Source organism: Oreochromis aureus, linkage group 11 (assembly GCF_013358895.1).
Source record: "Oreochromis aureus strain Israel breed Guangdong linkage group 11, ZZ_aureus, whole genome shotgun sequence".
NCBI classification, from domain to species: Eukaryota; Metazoa; Chordata; class Actinopteri; order Cichliformes; family Cichlidae; genus Oreochromis; species Oreochromis aureus.
In genome coordinates, this window is record NC_052952.1 from 7,594,404 (window position 1) to 7,620,895 (window position 26,492).

General features: G+C 39.8%; 3 protein-coding genes across 4 annotated transcripts; 2 read left to right on the forward strand and 1 right to left on the reverse strand.

The window, feature by feature from the left end:
• Positions 1 to 1,408: 1,408 nt before the first annotated feature.
• mrs2 (magnesium transporter MRS2) lies at positions 1,409 to 15,202 on the reverse strand. The gene is made up of 15 exons (XM_039619952.1): positions 15,156 to 15,202; positions 14,629 to 14,710; positions 14,472 to 14,541; positions 13,299 to 13,363; positions 12,695 to 12,731; positions 12,187 to 12,299; positions 8,326 to 8,487; positions 8,078 to 8,208; positions 7,829 to 7,945; positions 7,403 to 7,472; positions 6,979 to 7,061; positions 4,825 to 4,890; positions 3,283 to 3,400; positions 3,068 to 3,181; positions 1,409 to 2,926 (listed from the first exon to the last, which is right to left on the reverse strand). Exons 5-15 carry the CDS (start codon positions 12,729 to 12,731, stop codon positions 2,867 to 2,869), a joined length of 1,071 nt encoding a protein of 356 aa, XP_039475886.1. The 5' UTR covers positions 13,299 to 13,363; positions 14,472 to 14,541; positions 14,629 to 14,710; positions 15,156 to 15,202; the 3' UTR covers positions 1,409 to 2,866.
• LOC116329940 (integrin beta-6-like) lies at positions 9,501 to 12,867 on the forward strand. 2 transcript variants are annotated; one of them, XR_005614903.1, is made up of 8 exons: positions 9,501 to 9,618; positions 9,800 to 10,065; positions 10,305 to 10,515; positions 10,626 to 10,755; positions 10,902 to 11,205; positions 11,305 to 11,546; positions 11,866 to 11,994; positions 12,115 to 12,867. XR_005614903.1 is itself a non-coding variant. In XM_031752087.2 (7 exons), the coding sequence occupies exons 2-6, from the start codon at positions 9,812 to 9,814 to the stop codon at positions 11,522 to 11,524; spliced, it is 1,119 nt and encodes a 372-aa protein (XP_031607947.2). In that variant the 5' UTR covers positions 9,501 to 9,618; positions 9,800 to 9,811; the 3' UTR covers positions 11,525 to 11,546; positions 11,866 to 12,867. The 2 variants fall into 2 exon arrangements, 1 of the variants encoding a protein (XP_031607947.2); XM_031752087.2 differs by having other exon boundaries at positions 11,866 to 12,867.
• Positions 15,202 to 25,410, forward strand: LOC116329652 (cleft lip and palate transmembrane protein 1-like protein). The gene is made up of 17 exons (XM_039619951.1): positions 15,202 to 15,462; positions 17,334 to 17,425; positions 17,721 to 17,898; positions 18,035 to 18,156; positions 18,749 to 18,827; positions 18,941 to 19,058; positions 19,236 to 19,330; positions 19,412 to 19,496; positions 19,583 to 19,683; positions 19,779 to 19,838; positions 19,934 to 19,984; positions 20,075 to 20,157; positions 20,583 to 20,617; positions 21,767 to 21,822; positions 21,944 to 21,988; positions 22,100 to 22,233; positions 24,011 to 25,410. The coding sequence occupies exons 1-17, from the start codon at positions 15,235 to 15,237 to the stop codon at positions 24,075 to 24,077; spliced, it is 1,629 nt and encodes a 542-aa protein (XP_039475885.1). The 5' UTR covers positions 15,202 to 15,234; the 3' UTR covers positions 24,078 to 25,410.
• The last annotated feature ends 1,082 nt before the right edge of the window (positions 25,411 to 26,492 follow it).

Consider the following 26,492-nt stretch of genomic DNA (forward strand, 5'->3'; position numbering starts at 1 on the left):
CACACAAACCAGAGGGACGTGCTCATCTGAAAACATCCGTTTCACGGCATGACTCAGATATCCTAGGATCTGAACTTACTGGTTCCTCGTTACAGTCAGTTCAGTAAATCAAGGCACATTTTTCAAATATTCGGGAGTCCATCAAAGTAACAGATGATCTTAATGTCTCCGTTAAAGGGGAAAGAATGAAGCTCTCTGGAAGGTGAGACCACTGTTAAACAGAATGCAACAGGGCTGCCAAAAGATTATTGCCTTCACAGGCCGGTGTTTTAAATGGCAGCCGAGAAACCAAATGCCACAACTTCAGAGCCTTAGCTTTAACAACATTTCTATATTTGTCTCTGCTCAGACTCCTCTAAGCTTTCACCTTCTTGCTCTAAAATCTGGCCCTCTTCCACCTCACCTCCTGACAGCAGTATGAGTAAAATCCTGTCTGCCACACTCAGCGCTCTGTCACATCATCCGTGATCATGGTTACTGCCATGGGGGGCATGACCCAACAAGCCATGTTTAGGTGAGTATTAGGGGTGCAGAATGGAGTTTAATTAAAAAAAAAAAAAATGGAAACAATATCATTTCATCACACTAAGATAAAAAATAAAATAAAATAAAAATCCTCTAAACATTTATTTCAACTACTATACTTAAATTATCTAAAAACAAACAAAATAACTCTGAAACATTTATTCTTCTGGGTCTCAGGAGATTACGAGCAATCATCAGAGTATGGATTGAGACTAAACCATCTTTTGTGTGTTGGAATATACCCATATAAAGTAAATATTACAACAAAAACACGTTTCCCTTTGAGACATAGGAGAAATTAGCGCATAGATCTGACGGAATAATTTCCAAAAACATAGATTTCAATAAAAACTTTATGATTCCATTGATTTTTATTGAAGGACCGGCTTGTTTTAGTTGTGACACACGGTGTGGTTCATGACTCCCTCTGGTGGAGAAAGGCTGTAAAGACAACCAAGCAGTTTAAATGGCCGTTTCTGTCAAATGCTTTTACTCCCTTTCAAACCAACTCATATTTACAAAGCATGAAGCCTAGTGTACTTTCCAAACCTTGAAATTACCTTGAATCCACTTAGGCAGTGACAAGGATATTTTGACTCCATGTGAGGTACCTCAATTAATATGAATAAAAAAACATTATCCGGGCATAATTCTTGACACAGCAAACCAAGGATATTAATCTTATAGCCAAACAGGCTGCATTAATAAAACATCTTCCCAAGTACTGCTCATCAGAAATCAGAAAAATCCATCACTACTTGCGCTCAGCTTCAAAGAAACTGATGTTTTCTACTTTGTTATTTAGATCCATTTGTGTGGATTTTTTGTTTTACTGAGACATTTTTGCAGTTCAATGTCACAAAAGAAAAGTGGACCCACGTAATTCAATGTTCCTTAAAAATAATATATTTCAGAACAGAAAATACAGAGTTAAAACACGCAGCAGTCAAGCTGACACACTCAACCAAAAAGAAATAAATCATGTAATAAATAAAAGCATTATCTTATGGGTGAACTCATAAGCTGTTATTATAACCTCCCCAATTCAGTAATAACCTGAAAACTCATCTGATTTAATTGGTGACCCTATGTGGGTATCCTGATCTTTGGCCTGGGAACCACTAATGCAAGACGTAATCTATGGCTTCTGTTGACATCATACAGATATACCAAACTTTTCATCAACCAATTTATAATTATTTTTTATAATACTTGATTAAATTTATAAATTATAAAGCTTCCCTTTGGTAAAAGCTGCTAACAGCTTTAAAGTCACACTCTAAACTCTGCATTTATAAGAAAAACAATGACATTTTTGAGCAAGTGCCTGTCACTCATGTTGACACAGACACCATGCCACAAAGCTGCACAGTGTACTTCTGGTTTAATAAAGGCAGAACATACAGAGTATAGAGGGACAGAGTCACAGGTTTACTGCTTTCACAGTGATATAAAGTTTTGTTTTTTTTTCTTTGTTCTTCACCAGTGAAATGAAAGAAAGCACAACTGCACAATGAGATGATTATTATATGACCTGGCTTTTTTTTTTTTATCCACATATATGGAGGTGTGCATTATTTCCCCACCACTTCCTCAAGGTGTGGGGTGGCGGTTCCCGCTTCAAAGAGTGCAGCAGAGCAGACAGGTGAAGACGTCACTGGACCCGGAAACAAAGCTTTGCTCATTACCGTAAGTGCAAAGAAACCTGCTAATAGCAGTGAAGCTAGTCCTGACCAGAGCATTAGCAGCTCTCCTGCTGATTACTTTACAGCTGCACCCATAGCAAGCACAGGACGGGCTTCGTCCTGCTGCTCCTGGCTCTACAACACTAAGAAAACTCAAAGTTTAATCTGCACTGGACACTGAAAGGAAAGAAAACAAAAACATAAAAAGAAATGAAAAATGACCGTCAGCCAAATGAACGGATACAGTGACGCACACACACTGGAGCAGAGTTTCTTCTGACATGCCCCAAACCAAAAGCAAAATTCATGCAAGACAGATATCGTCCACACCTCAAAATTCGCTACAATCTTTTTCACTAAAATAATAAAAATAATGATAATGATTAAAAAAAAAAAAAAAAATCATATTCACATCATATAACTTCATATGTGTTACGTGGTTGTCCATGCCATACCAGTGGGGCCCGCCCCACAGTTTGAGAACCACTGCACTATAGTCTCCAGAGATGTGAGTGTAGTCTCAACCTCTGCTGTGGCCATGGGACAGTAAAACAATGAGGTGTGTTAGAAATAAAAATTCTTGTAGAAGAAGTCTTTGCATCAAGTTAAAGAGGACCAAGAGCGCTGTGAGACGACCATCTGTGCCAGGTAGAACTTCATCTGACCCCAGCCTTGATGTCTGATGGTCTCATATTCCTCTTCCAAACTGGAGGGATCTGCATCACAGAGAGAAGAAATTATCTTTACGGATGCATTTCTCTGGATCAGTCCAGGGAAAGGTGTGCATACTGTTACGTAGAGTGGACTTTACAGGAACACATAACAAGGCACAGTGTCTGTGTATGCGTTTGCATTACTCGTGGGGGTACTGAAGTCTCTAGATGCCGTCCCAAAAATGATAAAAGTCGCCTCCATATCAGCCCGCTGCCCAAGAACATGAAACCTGTTACCAGCCAGAAAGCACGGGGGTCCTGTAGGAGAGACACACAGGGAGAGCAGTGCATAAATATCTGTTCATAAACACTAAGCAGTAGTTACAAATATTAAAAGTATTGATCAGAAGTCGTCTCACATCTTCGAAAGCTGTTGTCAGATTCATTCCAAATGCCACACCTATTAGACCAAATAAGGAAAGGGAGAAGGACCCCATGGTCAGCTGCAGATTCAGTCGCATCATCACATTCCGGTGGCTGGAATAAAACACACAGTGCTCTCAGTGGCTGCAAGAAATCATACAAAACAAGAAAACGCCCGATCTGGCGGGGAGGTGTGGGATGCCAGGCTCTCCTCTCTTTTATCTTACTTCTCACTATCACCTTTTCTATCCCTTTGAAGAAGTGAGGCTCTTTAAATATTAAAGAGGTAAGTATTGCTTTTGTTTTGCAGTGAATTGATAGAAGAAAATAAATTATAGAAAACTAAACAAAAGACAGTAGAAATAACAATATAACAAACCAGTGACACACTCCGGGGCCTGATCAACCCTGGCAGGGCCTCTTTGGATGAGGGTGTTTAGTGATAATGGCCAAAACACCCAATGAATCCAAGGTCCACTACTGATGATGGGTCCCAAAAATTTTATTATAAACTAAAATCACATTCCTAATCCCTAAACCTAATTTAAAAGAAACTTAAAAGAAAAATGGCAGAATAGTTTGTGATTAAAGACTGAAACACCCTGTGAAGCTGAGGCACACAACGATGTGTCCCGCTGGTGAAATTTCCGGGCTGCCTTTCCTCATAGTAGCCATCCCTAAAGACTCTCCATTTGAAGCAATGCATTATCAGAGATTGTAACATCTAGTCCTTTTACTGAATCAAAGTTTTACAGCTTTTCACATCAGTGTATTATTAGTAGTCTTCATTAAAGTATTTAAGTTATATATTTCTGTAATTCAGATACACTGTTGAAATAGCACTTCAGTTTTGCCTCATTTTATTTTATTTTTAAAAAAAAATGTGTACTGAAAATTCTGTACTGTGGCAGAAAAGGTAGTTTTGCTGGTTTTCCTTATGAGAACAAAGTGGGCTGCATGTGGCCCACATTCCTAACCTAGACGATATCTGGAAAAAAAAAAATGCTAATTAAAAATTATAAACTGGGTATATATTAGAGAGAGAGAGAAAAAAAGGCATCCCACAGATGGCAAGTCTCTCTGAAACAACTTCAACTTTCAAAATAATGGATGCCATCAGCCTATTATCAGCAGGTGTGTGTGTGTGTGTGTGTGTGTGTGTGTGTGTGTGTGTGTGTGTGTGTGTGTGTGTGTGTGTGTGTGTGTAACTGCACATGGCAGGAGTAACGAGCACGTTTGTGAAGGTGCCACTGTTGCTGAATCACATTTACAGTCCTGTGAAAGAAGAACATTTTGACAGGCGACTATCCAGTCGTGCGCCCAACTGTTTCTGTGAAAATTAAAAGGGAAGTAGCAGCTACCTGTTGCTAACTAAAATCAACCGTCATGGAGCAATCAGACGTATGTTAACACAACCCCACCATCTTCCCAGGAGTGGAGCTCCCACCAAATTCATCCCAAGGTCAGACCGTGCAATGATCAGAGAAACTGCAAACAACCCAAGAGCTTAATCTGTGCATAAACGAATGCCTCCAAACCTCATTGAACTGAAGTAACGTTGTAAAGACGAGTGGGCCATAATTCCTCCACAGCGACGTGAGCGACTGATTAAGTCAAACAAAAGAAAAGATGACTTCAGGTTATTGCTGCTTAAAGATAGTTCTACAAGCCATTGAATTATGGGGTGTACTTAGTTTTTCCACATAGTGCTTCTATATGTTTGCTTATTTTTTCAATAAATAATGGGTAGATGTGCATGAAGAGCGGCAAGATTCCTTCACAACCATGTGAGAGACTAAGTCGTACAGAAAACATTTACTTCAATGTATTGTTGCTGAACATGGTTTAATAACCTACTGGATCATGCACTGAACTGCATAGAGTCCTATGAAAACTCTCCTTTCACATGACTGTGCTTATTTTGGAGTAACATTTACTACAATTCAGATAAAATCTTTAAATACGACCTTGCCTTCTTCAGGATGACAATACTAAACCGCAATCTGCACGTGTTACAACATCCCCCTATCTCACAAAATTCCACACGAGTATAAAGATACATCACTTTTTAGCAGTGTTGGGCAAGTTACTTTGAAAAAGTAATTAATTATAGTTACTAGTTACTTCTTCAAAAAAGTAACTGAGTTAGTAACTGAGTTACAATATTCTAAAAGTAATTAATTACTTGAAAAGTAACTATTGCGTTACTTTAAAAAAAAAATGTTTAACCCCCTGGCGTCCAGGGTATAATTGGCCATTTTTAACTACTTTTGATTTTCCCTCCACATTTTACCTTTAAAAACGATTTTCTTTGCCTTGTTTGGTATCATCCTTTTCAGCACAACCTCACGTGTCTGAATTTACAGTTATGTTTTCATTTTGACATACTGTATTAACACAATTGATCTAAAATCAGACAAACATAAAATCAGAGTAGAAAAAGTGATATTTTTTACCATAACAACCACAAACATGTTTAATGAATCATATTTCATAACTTTAAATGCAAATATAAATTGTCAATTTTAAAATTCTATGCACAAGTTTTGCAAACAACAAAGTTATTTGCATCCATTTACCTTTTACCTTGATTTTTTAAATAACCATTTCAAACTATTTACAGAACAATCAGCTGTTCTTCAATAAGATGCCACACAAATTATTTGTGCCGCTCCAAAAAAATAATTTCTGTCCACTATAAAGGAGAACATCACAGCCTGATACCTGCAGGTCTGACAGCAGCAGGTGTATCACTGCTGTTTCTACCTGGAGACAGCAGTCGCCTCATTGTTCTGACACACAACACAAAACTATCCACAACACTACACACTAACTACACAAGACAACACATTAACTACACACTCCAAACACGCTAAACGTCACAAATCTCTCACATCTCAAAACTCGCTCTCCCCCTTTTTCTGCTCTCTCTCTCGACGTCACTCTTAAAACTTCCCCTGTTTTTTGGGGGTTTTTTGGGTCATAAGCAGAGAGTGCTCGCTAGCGCTGTCCTTAGACAGTAAACATGATGAAACTATTGAGGAAAAAACGCCGCGTATATATTGTTTATCATGACTCTGGTTTTATGTGGCCTATCAACACAATTTATAAACTGTTATATATCACCTTGTTGCTTTGTCTTTAAGTGGTCATGTGATTGGCTTACCACAGCTAGTTTATTCTTCCTCAGTCAAACAGCAGCACTCATGCGATTGTTTTGCCCCCTTAGCTCCAGGTGTTGTGCTAGACAGTGATCGTGATTACCGTCCGCGGGAGCGCGCAGCTGCTTAAAGCTGTAGCGTCCAGATTACTTACAGCTACTTCCGTGCAACTGATATAAGATGCGGTAAGCTGAACACAGCTTCAACCGTCTGTTTGTTGAAAAATAGTAACGGACCGCATTTTCTTGTTAGTAACTGTAACGGCGTTGTAAAGATAGGAATAGTAATTAGTTAGATTACTCGTTACTGAAAATAGTAACGCCGTTATTCCCATCACTGCTTTTTAGTAAATTTTTCTTGTTAAACTGTAGATGGCAAAGCATTTTTTTGGGAAACTGGATTAGATTAAATTCAATCTTCAAATATAATGGCTTGTTAAGCCTCATTATCAGTGTTTTGAGTTTGTTGCTTCTCAAAAACATCAATCTATAGTGTGCATGTATACATAATGTATAGCCAATTTGTACATACCTGTCCAGATTGATAAAGATTACACTCTCAGAGTCGTCTATCAGACCCTTCAGCTCTCTGGCTCTGTTCCCCAGTTCCTCGGCCTGTGTGAAGTATTTCACGGTCAATATGACAACAATTGTACAACCTACACCTTACTGACAGCCCATCACAACTGCCAGAGATAACATGTAAAGTGTTTCAGTGCTTTGGATATTAAACTAAAACAGAGGCAAAGAAGTAGGTAATCACCATAGCAGAAGCATAAATGGGTATAAATGCTTAGATGAAAATAAAAACATACAAAGTGGTCGTAGCTTGATGAAGATCTATGACAAATGTGTCCCAAACAGAGTGTGTGAGCATGCAGCCTTTACCCAAGAGTTTCGCATAATTGCAATATTTGTTGATCTTGTTAAAACTCAGGAATTTAAAGTACAGCTACCTGCATATAATAATTCTCCAATAAAAGCTCCATCTCCTCAGCGTGGTCAATACCCAAACTGCTCTCTTCACTAAAAAGGCAGACAGACATGAGGTTATATACAAAATAGAAGTACATAAGTTGAAGAGAATGGATAGATGGATGAAAAATAGAAGTACAGCTGGGCCTGGCGGTTTGGGCAGAATTAATTTAATTTGAAAAAACAAAACAAAAACCCACATACACTGAAAAATGCTAACCTGTAACGTATTATCCGAAGGTGAGTGAAAACACTCGGACTGGAAACAGACTTTGGTCCTTGGGAACTGAACAAATTTGTGTCTTTCTTTTTCAACATGCTTCACCACTGACTGAAGATCTCCAACTATTTTTAAGATACTGTGTTCAGCATTCATGTACATGTGTCTGAGTGCATGTGTGACATACAAAACTCTTGGGTCTGTCCACTTTGTGAGACAGAACTCTTCAACAGTCTCATCTTCATCCAAGACCTTCAGCATGGAGTCCTTAAACATTTTTATGTCCGTCTCCAACTCTGATAAGCTGTAACAGGCATGAGAGAAGGGAAAACTTATAAGAATATAAATCTTTAGGTGAAAACTTCCATTTACATATATGCCAGATGCCATTAATGACTTATTAAAATACAATTACATGTCTTGAGTGTTTCATTACCTCTTGCTATTCTGCAGAAGTACATGTAGTTTACTTCTATCAGCAGAAAGAATTTTAGGGTCTACGAGGGATTCCAGCGTATCCAATATGACTGGTTCAACTTCATTCAACCGGGCTTGCAACGTGTTTACCTGTTGACACAGATAATACAAAGCTTCAGGTGTGTGTCCTTGTCTTTCATTCAGGCTTTATCCAGGTTAGACCACGCTTAATTACACAGGCACTCTGTTTGATCTGATCGGTTTCACCTTGTGCTGCAGGATGGCTTCCAGTGCTCTGAACTCGAAGGGCAGAGAGTGTGTCTGTGACGCTAGCTGGGGGGCGAGCTCCAGAACTAACCAGCGCTCCAGTCCAAGACCACGAAAATCCAAGACCATAAGAGACTCCTGGGTCAAGATGGCTTTCAAGGCCTGAAAAGACAGCGAGTGGAGGTTATGGGCTACAGCTTAAACAAACAGACGAGGACAAAATTATTAGCTTCCCTATTAAATATAACAGAGAAAGGGTTTTTCAGTATAGGATTTCCAAATATACCAATTGTCTTTTTACTAAGTATTAATTATTTCTAGGTCCACACAAAAAAATTATTTCAGAAAAAAAAAAAAAGAAAATATTAGTGTCAATATTATTAGAGTGTGTGTGGAACTGGGAATCTCGTCAAGGTGGAAGGAATTATGACTAAGCAAAAACAGAAAACCTCAAGCAGTCACCAGTAAACCTGGGTCTTCCAGCAAAACATACATTCTCCTGGTGAAGAACAACCTCCAGAAGAGTAAAGTGAACGTTACTGACAGGCTTGTAAAAAGCTCCGACTTGAACACTAACGGAAATCTGTGGGGTGAACTGAAGACCAGGGTCCATAGCAGAAGATCATTAAATCTGGAGGAGCTTAAGAGATTCTCTAAGGAAAAATGGGCTGTGAGACTTACTGAAAACTACAACAAAACAACTGCAGGCTGTTATTAAAAAAAAAAAAAGACATAAGACATAACTGACTATTAGCATCAGTCAGACAAGTAATTTTGATCCTGGCTTATGGCAAGAATGTTATTTCTGTGTGCAAATTAAAATAATGTAAGCAACCAAAATGAAACTAAGATGTTTCCCATGTGCTGTGTTGCAATTTCCTTGCTTTGTGCAACAGCCCTTGGGAAACACTGAAAAATAATAATAAAATTTCCACAGGGGGGCAAAAAATTCTGTCCTCATCTACATACTCTGATCCAAAGAATGAATGCTTAAAAGACGCTTTTTTTGTCAAAGACTCCATGATTTAATTTCCTTTAAAGGCTTTGGAGACATCACATGTCGCCCGGTTAATGTTTTACTGTTAACATGTCAGTGCTCGGTTTGACTCTGAACTGTAAATATTTGTGGTTAGAGATTTGAAACTTGAGCATCAATCAGGATGTAGTTGCACCTCCCTGTTCCTGAGTCCCACTTAGATACCGCCAACATACAATTGTGAACGGTCAGCGTGTCGCAGCCTGCAGAGAGACCTCACAACGACATAACAGAGCTGAAAACTTTTAGTTCTTCAGGTAATGAAGCATTCTGTGTGTGTACATTTGTTTATGTAGCACATAACTACAAGCTTGTATTGCAGTAACTGCAGCCTCAGTCACTTACAAATCACATTCCTTGCTTATGTTTGCTTTGCATACTTTATTTCCTCTAATTTTAGACTGAAACATATTTTCTGTGGTTTCTACCCTTGTACAGTCAGGACTAACAATGGCTGTGAAGCTGTCTCATCTCTTCTTGCTGCTGGTTATGCAGAGTCTCAGCTTGACCAATGGACAAAAATGCTCCACATCTGACTCCAGCTGCAATCAGTGCATCCAATCCGGCCCTGAGTGCGCTTGGTGCACTGCCCCCAACTCTAACATTCACTGTCATACTGTGAAGGGGCTGCAGAGAGCTGGCTGTCATAAGAGTCATATATATAAACCTCAAAGCAGTGTGCAGGTCATCAGGAATGAAAGCAGGTAAGCTGGTTTAAATACCTCTTTAGTCATTAAAGGACACTTGACAGTTTTAAGTGTTTCATACAAAAAAAAAAAAAAAAAAAAAAAAGTAAAAAGAAATTAACCTTCCAAAATTTTTTTAAATATGAAAGCAGCTTCAGATTGTAATTCAAATATATTTTGGAACAGAAAAGGGCCTTTGTTATGATGTTAAAAAAAATCTTACAATGGTATTTCTTGTGACTTCTGAACTTCTGCAGAACAAACATAGCAGATGTCAAAACCATCCTCCTGCAGCCCCAGGAGCTCCGCATCCATTTGAGGCCAGGTGTGAGCCAGTCCTTTCCTCTGTCGATCTCTATGCCAAATGATCATCCTACCACAGACCTGACTCTAGACACCAGCAATGTGCCAGCTGGTCTCAACATCACATTCAGTAGCATAACTACAGGAAACCCCTTACTCGTGCAGGTCAGAAAAAGAAATCCTGTCCAACACAATCTCTTGCAGAAAGAAAATGTTCCTTCTTGTTTGTCCCTCAAAATCAAATTATTTGAACAACAGTTCCTCTGGTGCTGCAGGTAACTGTGGAAGCTGCACAATGTCCCAGTAAGAGTGACATCTCAAACCAGAACAGCACTGCGCCCTGGTCTGTCCAGATCACACCCAGAGGCTTTGCAAAGAGTGTGACGTTGGAGGTAACTTTGCAGTGTAAGTCTGCAGCAACTTGCTACGAGAAACATTTGAGTCTGAAAACCTAAAGCAAGTCTTCATAAGACTAAGAAAATGGAGAGTTCAATAATTCAGCTCATGTTTCTTCAGTGTGATAATCTAAAAAAATCTATTTGCTTCACCAGGTCAGTGTAGTTGCACTGAAAACAGAGAGGAAAACAGTCCCACCTGCAGCAGCCACGGGGCGCTCGTGTGTGGGCGTTGTGTGTGCCATCAGCCTTATGTTGGAAACCTTTGTCAGATTGACATAATTTCCTTTGAGTCAGAAAATGAAGACTTCTGTCGCTCACGCCCTGGCGCCCCGGTGTGCAGCGGCCGGGGTGTGTGTGTGTCGGGCATGTGTCACTGCAACCAGCGGGAAAATCCAGAAAAGATAAGCGGACAATTCTGTGAGTGCACAAACTTTGACTGTCCATACCACGAGAACAGGTAAAAACAAAAAGTTGCCACGAGTTTTTATATAAAATATATCGATATAAAGTCATCACACAGCTTCACAGTTAAAATACTACATTTTTAATCTGACAGAATATGCGGAGGCAATGGGATATGCGAGTGTGGAATGTGCCGCTGTTATGCGAGCTGGACAGGTAGTGACTGCAGCTGCAGCACGGAAACAGCTTCCTGTATGGCAAAAAACCAGCAGCTGTGCAACGGTAGGGGGAACTGCGTCTGTGGAAAGTGCCAGTGTTTCCCACAGTACCAAGGGCCGACCTGTGAGGACTGCCCTGTTTGTGTAGCACATTAGGGATGGGAGTGAAGATGAACACGTGAGACTGGATATTTATTTACTTCTTATACCATACAATGTTTTGCAGACACTATCATTACTACAAGAAAATGAAGATATAGAAACACACAATCATTTGAACACTTTATAGACAAGAGAAGCAAGACTGCTTTAACACCGTATCCTCTATTTGTCTTCCACAAACTCTTCACAGAGCCAACATTGTGAAACTTTAACTTTACTTAAAACTGTTTACTAGACTTTCTGTATCACTGCTGGTTATGATAAATGAGCAGAATGTGCATCTCCTCCTTTGAGTATAGTTCTTGAACTGACTGTGCCTTCTCATTCGTCATCAGGTGTGACAGAAATTGTGGCTACGTCATTGTGACAACGGTGGAGATAAAATACGATGTGCTGAGAGAACAGAATTCATTCATTCTGTAAAATGATGAACCATGATGACGCCTTCCAGAGGATGATAGATTGTAGGTCGGACTAACATATATATGATAACGGGATTTTTACTTTTCAAAAACATGATAAAGATCATCTTATTTTGATTGAAAGCAACATCTGAAAATTTAAACTCAAGTTTTTCTGCTCAGGTGCGGCTCATGCTACGCCTCCTGTGGTGTAACTGGAGTGTGTCAGACAAAGGAAAAAGAAATAAAACATACCGCCATTCGTAAAATAATGCAGTTATTTCTAGCAGTGAGGCTGGTAGTGTGTTGGAAGCGTAGGTCTCTGGCTTGAAGACTTAACTCCTGGCAAAGCTCTGTCTTCTTTTTTTCTTGAAGAGAAAAACAAATAAGGAGGAGCAGAGGCACACATGTACATATAGTAGGGCCAGTCTCTACACAGAAAGCAGAGGTTCAAATACATCTGATTTTTACTCCTGGATATCAGAAGTGAGTCACTGGTGGTAACATAACCCATTAGTGGCTGTTGCACAGGGGAAGTAACACAGGAACACAGCAGTGATGGACAAAAAATTGGTTTATGTCCATTTCTACACATAATAAAAAGGATAAGGAACAGTACTTCAGGGACATGTTAAAAGAAACAAAAGAAAAAAAGATCCCTATGCTCTGTCACAATGCCAGAGATAAGAGACAATCATCAGCCTCAGTGCCAACGACCACAACAACATGTAAACATTAACGAGGTTAATTTCCTCACACTTACCAAATGATGTCACATTTCCCTCTTGGTCAAACTTCATCTGTCAAAGAAAGAAAACATGAAGCTGATTGGTTACATCAAGCAACCACATCTTCACTGCATTTTTGCACAGCGTTGAAACAATTGTTTTGTGAAATGTAAATAATAACAATAAATTACTTGAGCATTCCAAATGCTATGCTTATTTGTTGTTTTTTTTTTTATATCTATCCATCTCCACACACACACACACACACACACACACACACACACACACACACACACACGGCTGATCAAATGACAAGTTTGTTTGTTGCTGTTGGGTTTTTTGTTTGTTTTTTTATAATAAGAATTTATTTTTGATGCCAGCACCAAAAAACAAACAAATAAATAATGATGTAAGCTGATGGCAGGTCAGTAACCTCACAGGTGCTGAGTGTTTCTAAGGTAAAGATGGGGAGGATGTATGTTAAATTATAAATGTGTGAAGGAAATCTACAGGTTTTGGAACAAAATAATAAGATATTGTTTATTGCAGCAAGACAAAGTGACAAACCACATCCCAAAACCTTTCAAGTAGTATTAGCAACAATTAATTAATGACTGCTTAAATTAATTTCTCTCTTACCACTACAAATGCCGGAGCTACAGTGGAAGGAGGGGCATCTGAGACTCTTCTGCAGATAAAGGACACTGTTCAAAGAAAAGACCAAGTTAAAACATGTGTGCAGGAAAGTACTGACATGTAAAGTTGAGCAGTACCTTGGATATAGCATGACTACAGCAGAAAGAAAATACCTTGGTTCTCGCCTGTATGTACAGAGCTTTGGGTTGGGATAATAAAGTTTAGAATTACAAACCTTGGCACACAATTCTTCATTATTCTAACTTAAAATGCAGTCAAGTGGAAAAGAAAATTTTAAAAGGACACCATGTATTCCTCTGAAAAACCCACTACATCCCATGATTCAGTAGTTTGTAGTGCCACCTTTAGTATTTATTTATTTATATGAGTCTTTCACATAGCTGTGGATGAAATTTGACTTTCCTTTAAGTCCTGCCACAGCAATTCAATCAGGTTGAGCTCTAAACTTGGACTGGTCCACTAAAACACCATGAATTTTTCTCTTTTTCAGCCATTCTGTTACAACTTTGCAGGCATGCTTCTCGCCAAGAGACGAGACGTAGCTCTTTTGGTGCAGTTTCTCGTTGCAGAGCGTTGCACAGGCTGACCTCGGCATGAATTTTCTGGGCCGTCCACTCCTGATGGTTATCCACTTGTGATTAAAACCCTCTCAAAATAAAATGATGGACTTCAGATAGTTTTGAAATGGCCTTATGACCCTTTCCACATTGATGGGCAGCAACAGTTGCTTCTCTAAGATCAGTGCTAATGTGTTTTCTTCTTGGCACTGTGTTAATATGCATCTAAATGCTCCAAACCAGCAAACTACCATAACTTCTTCTTTTATTGGGTTGCTTACGATCGCTTGTTAATCAGCTAGATTTGATTAGCAGCAGCTGGCTGCTGGCTTAACCCTCTTAATTCATGAAAGCAGTAAAGGCGTACTTCGTCTTCACAGTCTGTATCTGCAATTTGGCTTCATCTTTGTTAAAAAAAAAAATGCTGTAATTCATTTGAAGTCCAACCTTTATTTTTTTGTTGTTTTACATGTTCTGATACATAAAACCTTAGAACTGAAAGAGACTCTTTTTACCATGACTGTAAAGAGAACTATAGGTCTCATGGAATACTTGTATACTGTGGTCAGTATGAGCCAAATGAACTACATCATCTTACCAGGCCACACTGCTCCTCTTTGCAGCAGGTTTCTCCCTGTTCTCACTGCAGCACACTGAGATCTTCTGGTCTGACATGTGGATAAAGGCAGTGCTTGACTGACCAGTGAATTCAAGCAAACATCACTGTAGTTCCTGCTGAATGATCGCAGTCTTACATTTCCATGTGGCACAGAGTGTCCCGTTGGACAGAACTCTGCAGGTCTGCTATAATAGCTGAGGGTTCTTGTCCCACCAAGTCTTGAGGAAAAAGGACCAAGAGAGTTTAAAAACCGCTTTGGATGAAAGTTCGCACAGCCGGCCAGCAGCAACTTGTGCATTTTGAGCTCCACACCAATGCAACACACAGCCTTTACGCAGACTGCCATACTGGCGCTGGAGAGCTGATGTTCACCACAGGGAAGGGATTATAACAGGCACAGCAGCAGGGAAGGGAGGAGGAGGAAATTAAGACACGCTTTAACTTCCATAAGCAAAGAAAGCTGCCAAGCACCAAGTGTTTACAATCCTCTCATTAGTGGTCCCTCGGTGCCCTCCAGATGTTTGCCAAGCTATATGTGAGACGAGACAGTCCTGACCCACAGGTACACCAAGAGTGAAAACTCCCGTTACATACGTTACAGTAACTTCACAGTACATACAAGTATCTGTCACGCGCACATTGCCTCGCTTCCGCGACTTTTACCTGGTTTTATAACTTTCTTCAAGTTTGTCTCGCGGCTGTTTGTTATGCTAACTATCTTAGCTGCTGCTGTATAACAAACATGCTTCACTCACAACAGCCGAGAAGTTTTAACGTGACAGTAAACGCAGACACACGAGTATCACAGACAGGTCATCTGCCGACGCCTATAAAGTGTCCCGAGTCTACATGTGCGGCTGTGTTTCAGCCTGAAAACACAGCTCCCCGGCTTAACGTGATGAGCTCTGGACTCTGGACCATAATGCACCGCGGCGACAGCGCAGAGCGCCGAAGATCGTCTATGATTGAGGTAATCACTCCGACTGCGAATCTTAGCATCAAACACACCCGTGACTGTAGAAAAAGGTAACTGAAACACACAAAGAGGATTAATAAATACTGAGACCATGAGCGAACCTTTTGCATAACATATGAAAGCCAGTATCCGCCAGGGAGAGACAAGTATGGGAAGTAAATAAAGGAACTACTGGAGAATTAAATAAAATACATAAAATAACATGTCGACTTACTCTGTATGTTTGTTTTTATTTTATATGCAAAAACATGCTATGGTATGTATTTTTTTTTAAATTAGTTAAATGCTAATATATTGTATTTTTAATAAATTATTACATTAAATAAAGTTCTTATTATAATAAACTATTAAAAGGCGGTCACAAAACGATTTAAAGTTTATTTTTTATTTGACCGTTTTCTTATTTGAAGTATCCCATTAATGCTTCTGTTTCATGCATTGCCAACTGTAACAAAAGATTTCATGAACTTTTACTTTAAATAAACTATATTTATTATTTCTTAATTTCCCAGAATATAAAATTTATTTTTCCAATTCCCCATTTAAGCAACAACTGCTCTACGTGAAAAGCTACCAGTAAGTTTTAGAACATTAATATAGAAACGTTATTAAATAGCCCAATCTTCTCTCGCACATAGAATAAAACTGATTGATTAACTGATTATTTCAGCTTGTTAAACAGTGGGTTATACACTTAATTGTTTCCTGACTGTGGACTTTCTGTTTTCATTTAAAGTGATCTTACCCCTAACATGTTAATTAGCTAAATGAAAAGGAGCTTTCGTATTCCCACCGTAATATTTTTATTTCTGTTTCCTTTGGAGAAATTGTTTCCATGTAATCTCCCGGCATAAATGGCGTTTCGGTCCGCAGTGAATAAAACTCTGATTGTAAAAGCAGACGAAAAGATATTTTCTCGCTCTGCAGTGATTCTGCTTTTCGTGCATGTCTATAATAATGTTTTAATTAATTATTTTTCTCCTTGTGGGCTCAGTGGTTAAAGCGGTGTGGGCGCAGCCGCGGAGGTTTTTTGTCAGCATCAGCATCTTCTGCTGGATGCGGATAACCGGAAGATGGTGAATCAGAGAGGAAGCGTGGGGATTGTATTGTTACAGTTACGATCCCGAACCAGACCGCGTCCATTTTTAAAAAATTAATTTATTTAAATGTTCAGTATTTTGCGGGTGAAACTCTGAGTCGATTGACTGCCATGTTCCCGTCTTGTTACTCCAAACCTGCGGACAGCGGCAGTAAGAGGAGCTCCATCGCTAAGCTGCTGCTCGGGGTGTTTGTGGTTTACATGCTCCACACCGCCTGGCTGTTGTACGGTTTCCTAAACACCAAATCCTGCGATGGAGGGAGAGAGCACTGCATTACCTCCTATCTGGCAGCCAGACCCAGACTACAGGTTAAAGCTTGTCTTATTCCAAATCTCTGAGATCCAGATCCATAGGCTTGATCATTTACACGAGAATAACAGTAAAAAAAAATCTGTCCATGTGCTGCTCAGCAAGAAGCCCTAATTGCTAAAGTGTACTGTCTACATGGTAATTAGAGAAAAATATGATACATTTTCATTTGGCATTTAGGTTTATGTTGTTTTTGTGCACATCTACTTTAAAACTATGGGATTTTCAGTGGATAGACGTTTCCCCATAGCCTCTTCATGAAAATATTGATAGATCATTGTGTTTGCAGGTGTTTACTTTGTGAAATCTGTAAAACAGACACACATTTGAAGCACAGTCAGGATTATCTCGTCGCTCCAGCATAGATTTCTGCAGCAGCATCCCTTTCATTTTGAAAGGAATCTCAAACTAAGATGGAAACCTTGTTTTTAACATCTCGCCTTCTCCTTTATTCAGATGAGTGTTTTTACCTGTCTCGTGCCAGACAACAGCCCCCTCGAGCTCGCTGTAAAAATAGACCCGTTCGACCCTCACTCGAGATTTGAGAGGTGGGTTTGACACGTTGTTAACTGCACAGGAGCAGACCAACAATCTGAAAATTTATTTATTTATTTTTTAACATAATGGTAGCAGCATCGCAGTTATTGCAACATAAATCTTTAGTCATATAAATATATAGTCATCAAAAGACTTTACCAACCACTGATCATAGTGACAGTCTCAGTCACAATATTGGTAGTCACGGTATGCTGCAAGTACACAGTAATGATTAGTATATTTGATTGTTTGTGAAGGGCTAAAACATGCAGTTTTTATTTGTCATGCCTATCTCTCTCTCCACAGAAAGGTGCATGTCTCTCTGCCAGGAGAGACTCGGGCTAATGGCACCCTCTTTGCAGTTGTTTATGTGCACAAGGCTGGCGTTTCACCTTTGGAGGACAGCAGAGAGGTCCACTATGCAGTCCAACTCACCACCTACATCACCTCCTCACGCACCGACGTCCAGAAAGACAAGGAGAAGGTACATCATCACTCAGGACTGCTTCATATTTCACCCAGCATGTTGCCTTTATATATATTCTACATAATGTGGCCTTTTTATGGGGCCCAGCTGCATACACAGTGCATTATTTATTTATATTTTGGGGTTCACCCAGAAGCCGAGATCTGAGAACCCTGTATCCCACTGGAGACCCCACCTGTCACTCACTGTCATGTCAGAGGACTTCACCTTCACAAAGGCTGGGCTTCCCAGTGACGTGCGCCGCTACATGAGAGTGTAAGTCAGATGAAGCTTTGGAGGTCAAAGCCAGGTGAGCTGTCAGCGTGCTGCTGACTTCTGCTGTTTTGCTGCTGCAGTGGCACCGAAAGGCTGAGAGGAACAGATACTTCTGACAGAAAATCAAACACACTCTGGTGTTTTGTTGCAGGTGCTGTATTATTATTCAAAGGGCGCAATATATATTGAAAAACATCTAGAAGAAAGTCCGCTTTAGAAACAGTGTCTGGTGCAGTAAAAGTATCATCACAAAGGTACATAAATTCTTTAGACTTTAGTAGATATTCATTTATATTAATTAAAGAAAAATAATGAAAATTGGAAAAAAGTTCTCTTATCTGTAAAAGATGATTCTCTAGATCTGGATCACAAGTTACAAACAGCCACTGGTAGACTCTGTAATCTCTCAGTAAGCTGGAATTTAAAGGCAAAGTAAACCTGTTAGACCTCTCAGTTGCTACCATAAAGGTGCTTCAGGGTAAGTTGTTTAAGTGTATGGATGTGTAAATGTGTTCACAAATTTCCTGCAAATTTCCCCGGGTGTAAACAAGGATCAGTTTGAATTAAACGACCTTCCTGCTTTTCCCTGCAGCTCTCAGGAAGGCAGACAGATGATGTACCTCCCTCTGCTGATGGTTAATGAGCTCAACTTCAGAGTCAGAGACCTCATGGTATAGGCAGCTTTTTCTAGTAAACTTTAACAGACACTTGCTTATTTTGATTTTTTATTTTGGCTGATTTAAAATTAGCATGTGCACATATCCGTTTATCCATTCACCGACAGGAGATCAGCAGCAGCACCGTTCGGCTCCCTCTCACTGTGTCCTATGAGGGAATCTCTCTGAGAGGATTCAGGTTTTGGGTCCACCTACAGGACATGGTTTATTCCCTGCAGCAATTCGGTGAACTTTTTATATAACAGACATATGATTTAAGGCATTAAAATGATTCATTAATCTTAATTATATCATTTAATTATATGTGGTAGCTTTTGTTTGTACTCAAATACAACCTAAATAATACCTCAGCTCCCCAAAAGGTTAAAAATGAGCTCATCTTTTGCTTCTTTGTGTCTCCAGGCTTCACAGAAGAAAACATCGATGAAATTAAAGAAGCTCTGGTGGGATCCAACCTCTACCTGTTAGTGCTGACTGCTCTCATCACAGCTTTGCAAGTAAGAGAGCGTATTAACACGGACTTTGTAGAAATAAATGTAATTTCTTTTCTAAATGCTTTATTTCCTTTTTTTCAACAGCTGATCTGTGAGTTTCTGGCTCTTAAAAATGACATCAGCTCATGGAGGAAAAAGAAGAGCATGGCAGGGATGTCGAGGAAGACAGGTGACCATAATCATGTTAGGAAATAACCCATTTATGAGTGGCATCGATCAGCTCAGAAAATGCTGAATTCCTTCCTTCGTTTTCAGTTCTGTGGCGTAGTCTCGGTACTTTGCTGATTTTCCTCTATCTTCTGGAGGAGACCAGCCTGCTGGTGCTCCTTCCTGTCGGACTGGGAGCATGTGTGGAGGTAGTTATTAGTATATCTGGTGTTGCTCAGACAAATTAGAGTCAAATAAAGATCGAAACAGAGAGTTATAACCCAGTAATCTCTTATCCCGCCAGGTGTGGAAGGTGTTTACAGTATTTAAGATCCAGATACAGTGTAAAGGCAACAAGCTTCATGTGAGTATGGAGCACTTGCCCGTCTGTGTTCACAGCAGTGTGGGAGAATGCGTCATACAAGGCGTGATCTCTAAGTGATGTGTGTTACTGTGTAGGTTAATAAACTGGATGAAGAGGAGAGAAAGACAGTGGAGTACGACACACAGGTATCAGTCTGTTTGTTTTATGGCTCCTTTAATTTTCTCCCTCGGGCTTTCTTTCATTTTTACATTTTCATCTTTGGCTTTTCCCTCGAGGCGTCCAGATACTTGTCCTACTTGGTGTATCCCCTGTGCATCAGTGGAGCCGTTTTCTCTCTGGCCTACTTACGCCAAAAGAGGTGAGCCAATCATCAAATTCATCTCTTCGCTACTTAATTTGTCATTATTAAAGAGCTGCCAGACTTCACATTTGTGCCAACCTCCTTTAAAAAGTCAACTTTTAAAGGTTCCTGTCGGATCTGAACGTTTCTTAACTTTCAGGTTTTATCCATAGCTGCCTGACATCTACGTTGTCTATTTTTAAAACTCATCTTAAAACACATTCTTACTCTTTGGCCTTCGAACCAACATTAGACATTGATCTTGCTCATTTCTATTGTGTTATAGCTGTTTTTACCTTTCATAGCTTAGAGTGTATTTATCTATTTTTGTGTACAGGACTTTGTGTCTGATGTAGCTTTTTTTAAAAGAGCTTAATGAATAAAGTTGGTATGGAATGGTTATTATGTATACACTGAAAATCCTCTGATTATTTCACTGACAGTTACTATTCCTGGCTGATCAGCACTCTGGTGACTGGTGAGTTTTCTTGCATCCATCCCCAAAGATTATCTATAAGAAGTACAGTACTTAATTCTTAATAATCTTTCTTTAAAACTAACCTTACTACTCCCTATGGGCTCAATTTAAAAAACAAACAAACATGGCATCTCATTTCATTGTTATGCTGACGACTCACAGATTTGCCTACCACTGAAACGTAAATCTGTGAGTCCTTTGAAGGGTTTTGTTTGGAGGATGTTAAGGCATGGGTGCCTTTAAACTTTCTTAACTTAAACAGAAAACAGAGGTCATTGCGTTTGGTCCCTGTGACCACTACGACTTTGGCCCTTTAGAAATTTATTTAAAAAAAACGCTTTGGAAAGAACTCAGGAGTGATTTTTGACACTAATCTCACGTTTGGTAAACAGATCAATGCTGTAATCAGGACCAGTTTCTTTCATCTCCGGCTACTTGCAAAAGTGAAGCCATTCCTCAGTTTTAGAGACTTTGAGAGAGCTATCCATGTCTTTACTCAGGTGTCAGTCTGTCATCAGTTAACCGACTGCAGCTGGTCCAAAACTCTGCAGCACGGTTACTAACTGGCACACACAAGTGAGACTACATATCTCTCATACTAGCATCCTTACACTAGCTGCCAGTTAGTTTTTGAATTTATTTTAAGATTTTATTATTTGTTTTAAGGCGTTGCACAGGTTAGCACCCTCATACCTTTCTCATCTTTTGAATTGGCACACTCGGGCAAGATCACTGAGGTCTGCTGATCAAATGCTCCTAGCTGTCCCGAGGTCCCGATTAAAGCACAGAGGAGACCGCCTTTGCTGTGACTGCCGCTTCACATCAGGACCTCCCCAACATTATACACTTTCAAAACCCATCTGAAAACCCACTTTTATTGCTTCGCTTTTAAATCAGATGAGTTTGCACCACTTTTATTTGTCTCAAATCTCCTCATTTTATTCTCCGTTTCTTAAATTTTATCATCTCTTCCTATGTTTTTATCTCTTTTGATTATCTTACATTTACTGAACCTTGGTCAAGAGTTGTTGTTTTAAATGTGCTATATAGATAAATTTGACTTTGAGTTTGACTTTTACTATTATTTACTTTTGTATTTATTACTTGTGTGCTGTTCTTAATTTTCTAATACCTGCCTCCTCGTCTCAGGAGTGTACGCCTTTGGCTTTCTGTCTATGGCCCCTCAGCTCTACATTAACCACAAGGTTTGTGTGCCAGCTAAACTGCAAAACTTCAGAAATATTTTCTTTGGCTAAAATTTGTATGTTAAAAATTAAAACAAAACAAACCTCCTCCCTTGTTTGTTCACTTTTTACTGTGGGACAGCTGAAGTCTGTGAGTCACCTGCAGGGGACAGTGTTGATGTACAGGGTGAGTATTTCTCAAGCTCATTCACAAGCAGCATCAGCAGGTTTCCTTTGTGCTGCGTTTTTGTGTTAAAGCGATCCAGTTCGGTCAGTTATCCTCTCTCGTCTCCAACAGGGAGTCAACACGCTGATTTCAGATCTGTGCTCCTGTGCCTCCTTTTTTTCCTCCTCTGGATCCTTCTCTTCCTCGCATCAACTTTCCTGCTTCAGAGATGAGCTTCTCTTCTTTCTCTACCTCTACCAGCGAAGGTACCATGACCCAAAAGTAATACCACAGTCCCAAACACACATGGAGCAAAAACACTCATTGGCCACTTTATTAGTTACACTTTGCTATTAAGATGTTTTACCCTCTTTTTCCTTCAGAACTGTCTAAATTCTTTGTGGCACACAAATCATTAAGTGTTGGGAACATTAATGTGAGATTTTGGTCAATATTGATATGATAGCACCACAGATTTGCTGCAGATATGTTGGCTGCACATCCTTGATGCGAATCTCCCATTCCACCACACCCCAAAGGTGATCTACTGGATTAAGATCTGGTAACTGTGGAGCTTATTTGAGTACAGGGAACTGAGTTAGACAAGATTGGATTTTTGTGACATGGTGCATGGTACAATGTGGTCATAGAGGGATTTAAGAGGTCATATGATAGTTGGGGTTTTCTGTTTTCTTTGCATTGTTGTAGGGTCTTTACCTTACAAAATAAAGCACCTTGAGGCAACTGTTGTTATAATGTGGTGCTGAATAAAGAAAATTGAAGTGAAGTGAAGTGAATGTTGTCAGCCACAGGACTCAGGTAGGCTGCAGTGTTTTGATGAACCCAGGCAGACTCTAACCTCAGTTTCCTGTTCTTAGCTGACATTAGTTGCACCTAATGTGATCTTCTGCTGCCGTAGCCCATCTCCTTCAAGGTTCGACATGCTGTGTGTGCAGAGATGCTCTTCTGCATACCTTGGTTGTAATGAGTGATTATTTGAGTTACTTTTGCTTTTCTATCAGCTCAAAGCAGTCTGGCTGTTCCCCACTGTCCTCTGACCTCAACAAGACACTTTGTCCCAGAGAACTGCTGCTCACTGGATATTTTCTCTTTAGAGATGTTTGTCTAAGTTCCTGAAATACTCAGACCAGGCCAACAACCACGTCACGTTCTAAGTCAAATCATCTTTCTTCCCCATTCACATGCCGTGTTTGAACTTCAGCAGGTCATCTGGACTGTGTCTAAGTGCTTAAATTGCATTGAGTTGCTGCCATATGATGGCTGATTAGATATTTGTATTAACAGGCAGTTGAACAGGTGTACCTAACAAACTGGCTGGTGAGAGTATATCAAAGTACTTTTTAAAAAACAAGTTTTAGAACGTTTTATCTTTACTTATGAAGCACCCTGTAAGTATTCTGGTTTCATTTAGTTTTCAAGTATTTTCATACTGCTATTAATTTTACCACTAAGAGGACACCCAGCTGTGTTTTGATTTCGGCAGTGTCGATAGTTTTCACACCCTTACTGAGTGACCAGAAAAGGATTCCTTGCACTCAGGTAGTATGCAGCATAAACAAACCTGTTCCAGTGTGAAACAGACTGCTTCCTGTTTGGTCTGATGACTTTATGGTTGGCATAGTAACAGAGATGTGATGATGATAGAGACAGATTAAGTGAGCGACTTCTGTCATGCCTCGCCTTGTTAGATGATTCATCAAGGCCTTGTTCCTAGGTTTGCCTAGAGTCTGGTTGAGTATATTGTAGGTACTCCAGTACAGCTGCTTTGCTGATTCTACATCACAAATACAGATAATCAACACGACATTCAAATACTACAACAATATGCATATGCTCATATCCAAGATAATCCCAGTGACTTTAAGTCGTATTATTTTCAAGTACACGCCATATACTAACGTTTTAGACACTCTTGAGCCTGTCTTCTTGTCTGTTTGTGTACATCCATACTCACAAATCAATTTGTATTTCCAACATAACAGCAGTACTCTCTTGCTTTTGTCTCACTCATGTCTGCACCAGCCGTTTCGCTTCCAAACCCAGAAAACGAGAGCCCGTCCCTCACACCAAGAAAGTGAAGACTCAGTGAGGAGAAGACAAGCTCATCTTTTCAGAACTCGAAAGATCAGCTTTAAAATAAAAACAGATGTGAACTAATGAGCCTTGGGGATGTAAAACAGAGACACAGGCAGGACACATGCCCACATGTGTGCCACAGCAGCTCCTGACCGATTCAGACTCTGCGCTGCTGCATATTCGCGGCGCTGCTGCTGCTTTTTGCTTGGCATTGATGAAGCTTCCCCTTTACTGCTGCTTTGACTCGGCTCCTTCATCTATCAACATCTCTGCTGTACATTTTATGCTGGGTGACCTTTCACAAATGATTTCTGCAGCATCACATCAGCGCTTGTAACGTGGATTTATTTGCCGGATCCTTCTCTTTATACAAACATGAGGGAGCTGGAGTGTTTGGGTACGCTGCGAAGGATTAATCCTTCAACTCGGTGATTCAACAATTAGTCTTTCTGTCACTGAGCTTCACATGATTCACAGTTCAGAAGAATCCTTATGTATCTTGTAGGGAGACTTTGTCCCACATCAGCTCAATTTTAATCTCAAACAGGTTATTTTAGCATTTTATCTCTCCTCATTAAAAGTCAACTTTCTGCAGAATGCAGTGGCCTCATATGCCATCGGAGAAAGTCCCTGCCAGCTGGGCCGCACAGGAGGCACCAATTCTGGAAACATATTAATCAGACTACATAATGCAGCTTCAATCGCAATATGGAAAGCATGGGGTAAAATACGAAGAACTGTAACATTTATAATGCTACACGGTGAGATGTGGACTTCTTTTTGCACATTTTTCCTCAAACTGTGAATATTATTTTGCTTATCAACACACAATCTATCTTTATAACAACAATGAGAAGAATCGATCTGCAATTATGGCTATTTTTTATTTGAAGCATGATGCTGTGTTTTAGCCACACCCTGGATGCTGATTGGTCTGTGTTAGAGGTCAAGTCCAACGCATCATAGGGAACTCTAAGTCACCTCCAGTGATGCTTCTTTTGTTCATCTTTAATGGCATGAGATAAAGTCTTCCCATTCACTATCAAGTTGTACATGCAGAGTTAGTTTTGCTATCAGTTTACCGCAAACCAATTTGAAAAAGACTAACTTTGTCAAATTAGCACATAAAAAGAAATGTAACAGATAAAAACATCCAGCACATCTGCATCATTAAAAGAAGTCTGTTTCTTTTCACACGGCACTATCAGTCCATCTGACGCTTTTTACCGTGCTCGCAGGCCCGCTGCATTAAACTCTGCTGATTTCTGACTGAACTGCTCGAACACAAACATTCAAAATTGCTGTTTTTTTTTTTTTTTTTTAATGTTTTGGTAATGCACTCTGCCTGTTCATTGTTTGGTTCTGTTTTTTTTTTTTTTTAAATAAACTGGAATTGTAAATCTGAATTGACTGATTGAGCTGTTTAATTGTCACAATCAATGTTACACATACATGCAGTGAAATAGGACCCCTTCCGACCGTACATACATTGCACAAACATGATGTAAGACAGGTCAGAGAGAGGTAGGATGGTAAGAAAAACAATGAAATACACAATACATGAGGGAAGAGGAGGGAAAAAAAGAACTCCACCCACACTGAGCTCCTAATGGGAGAGCAGTTTGAGAACAGGAAAAAAACCCACTCAGCACAATGAAGCACATGAATCTTCACACCTTACAGTATAAAAAAAAATAACATGTGACTGTATATCTGTGTCTGAGTACCTGTGTATGTGTGCGTGCGTGGGTGTATCCTGTATCCAACTCAAGAGAGAGCGCCCTTTCACCTAGTTTTAAGCAAAAGTCAACAATCCCCAAGCCGACACAGGTGACCTTGAGGAAGTAGAGGATAGAGCAGCGAGTCATACACCGTCTTGTAATCTCTGAGAATTTGTTGTTCCACTTTCAGCCCTGGAGCTCCCAGCTGGTGAGGGGAGGCCACGTGAAGATAGTGGTTGTTTGGGTTTGGTTTAGGGCGAAAAAAACTGCAAGTCAGATGATCTAATGTCCATGGTCTCCAGGTCTATTGATTTCCTGTTGCAGAGTCACAAGCTTCTCCATGATTGCATCTATATTGTGTTCAATAAGCACAGCCTGAGTACTCGTGGCTCTGCCCAGGCCAGCCTTAAATGCTTTAATTCTATACAGATTTAACACATAACAGCTCGACTGGTTTCTAGGTGTTTTTAGCCAGCTGACTCAGTCAATAAATAAATGTTTTAAATGTGTCTCTCAGGTTTGACCTCAGAATGGATGAGGTCAAACAATCTAAATTTTAAAGGGATGTGTGTGTATTACCGACACTTTAAACAAATATGACTGACAGCCACATTCATGAATATTTTAAAAATCTACAAATTCTATATATTTGTGTACATTACTATGCAAAAATCTTCCACCCCTCATTTCTATATATTTTGCCTCCA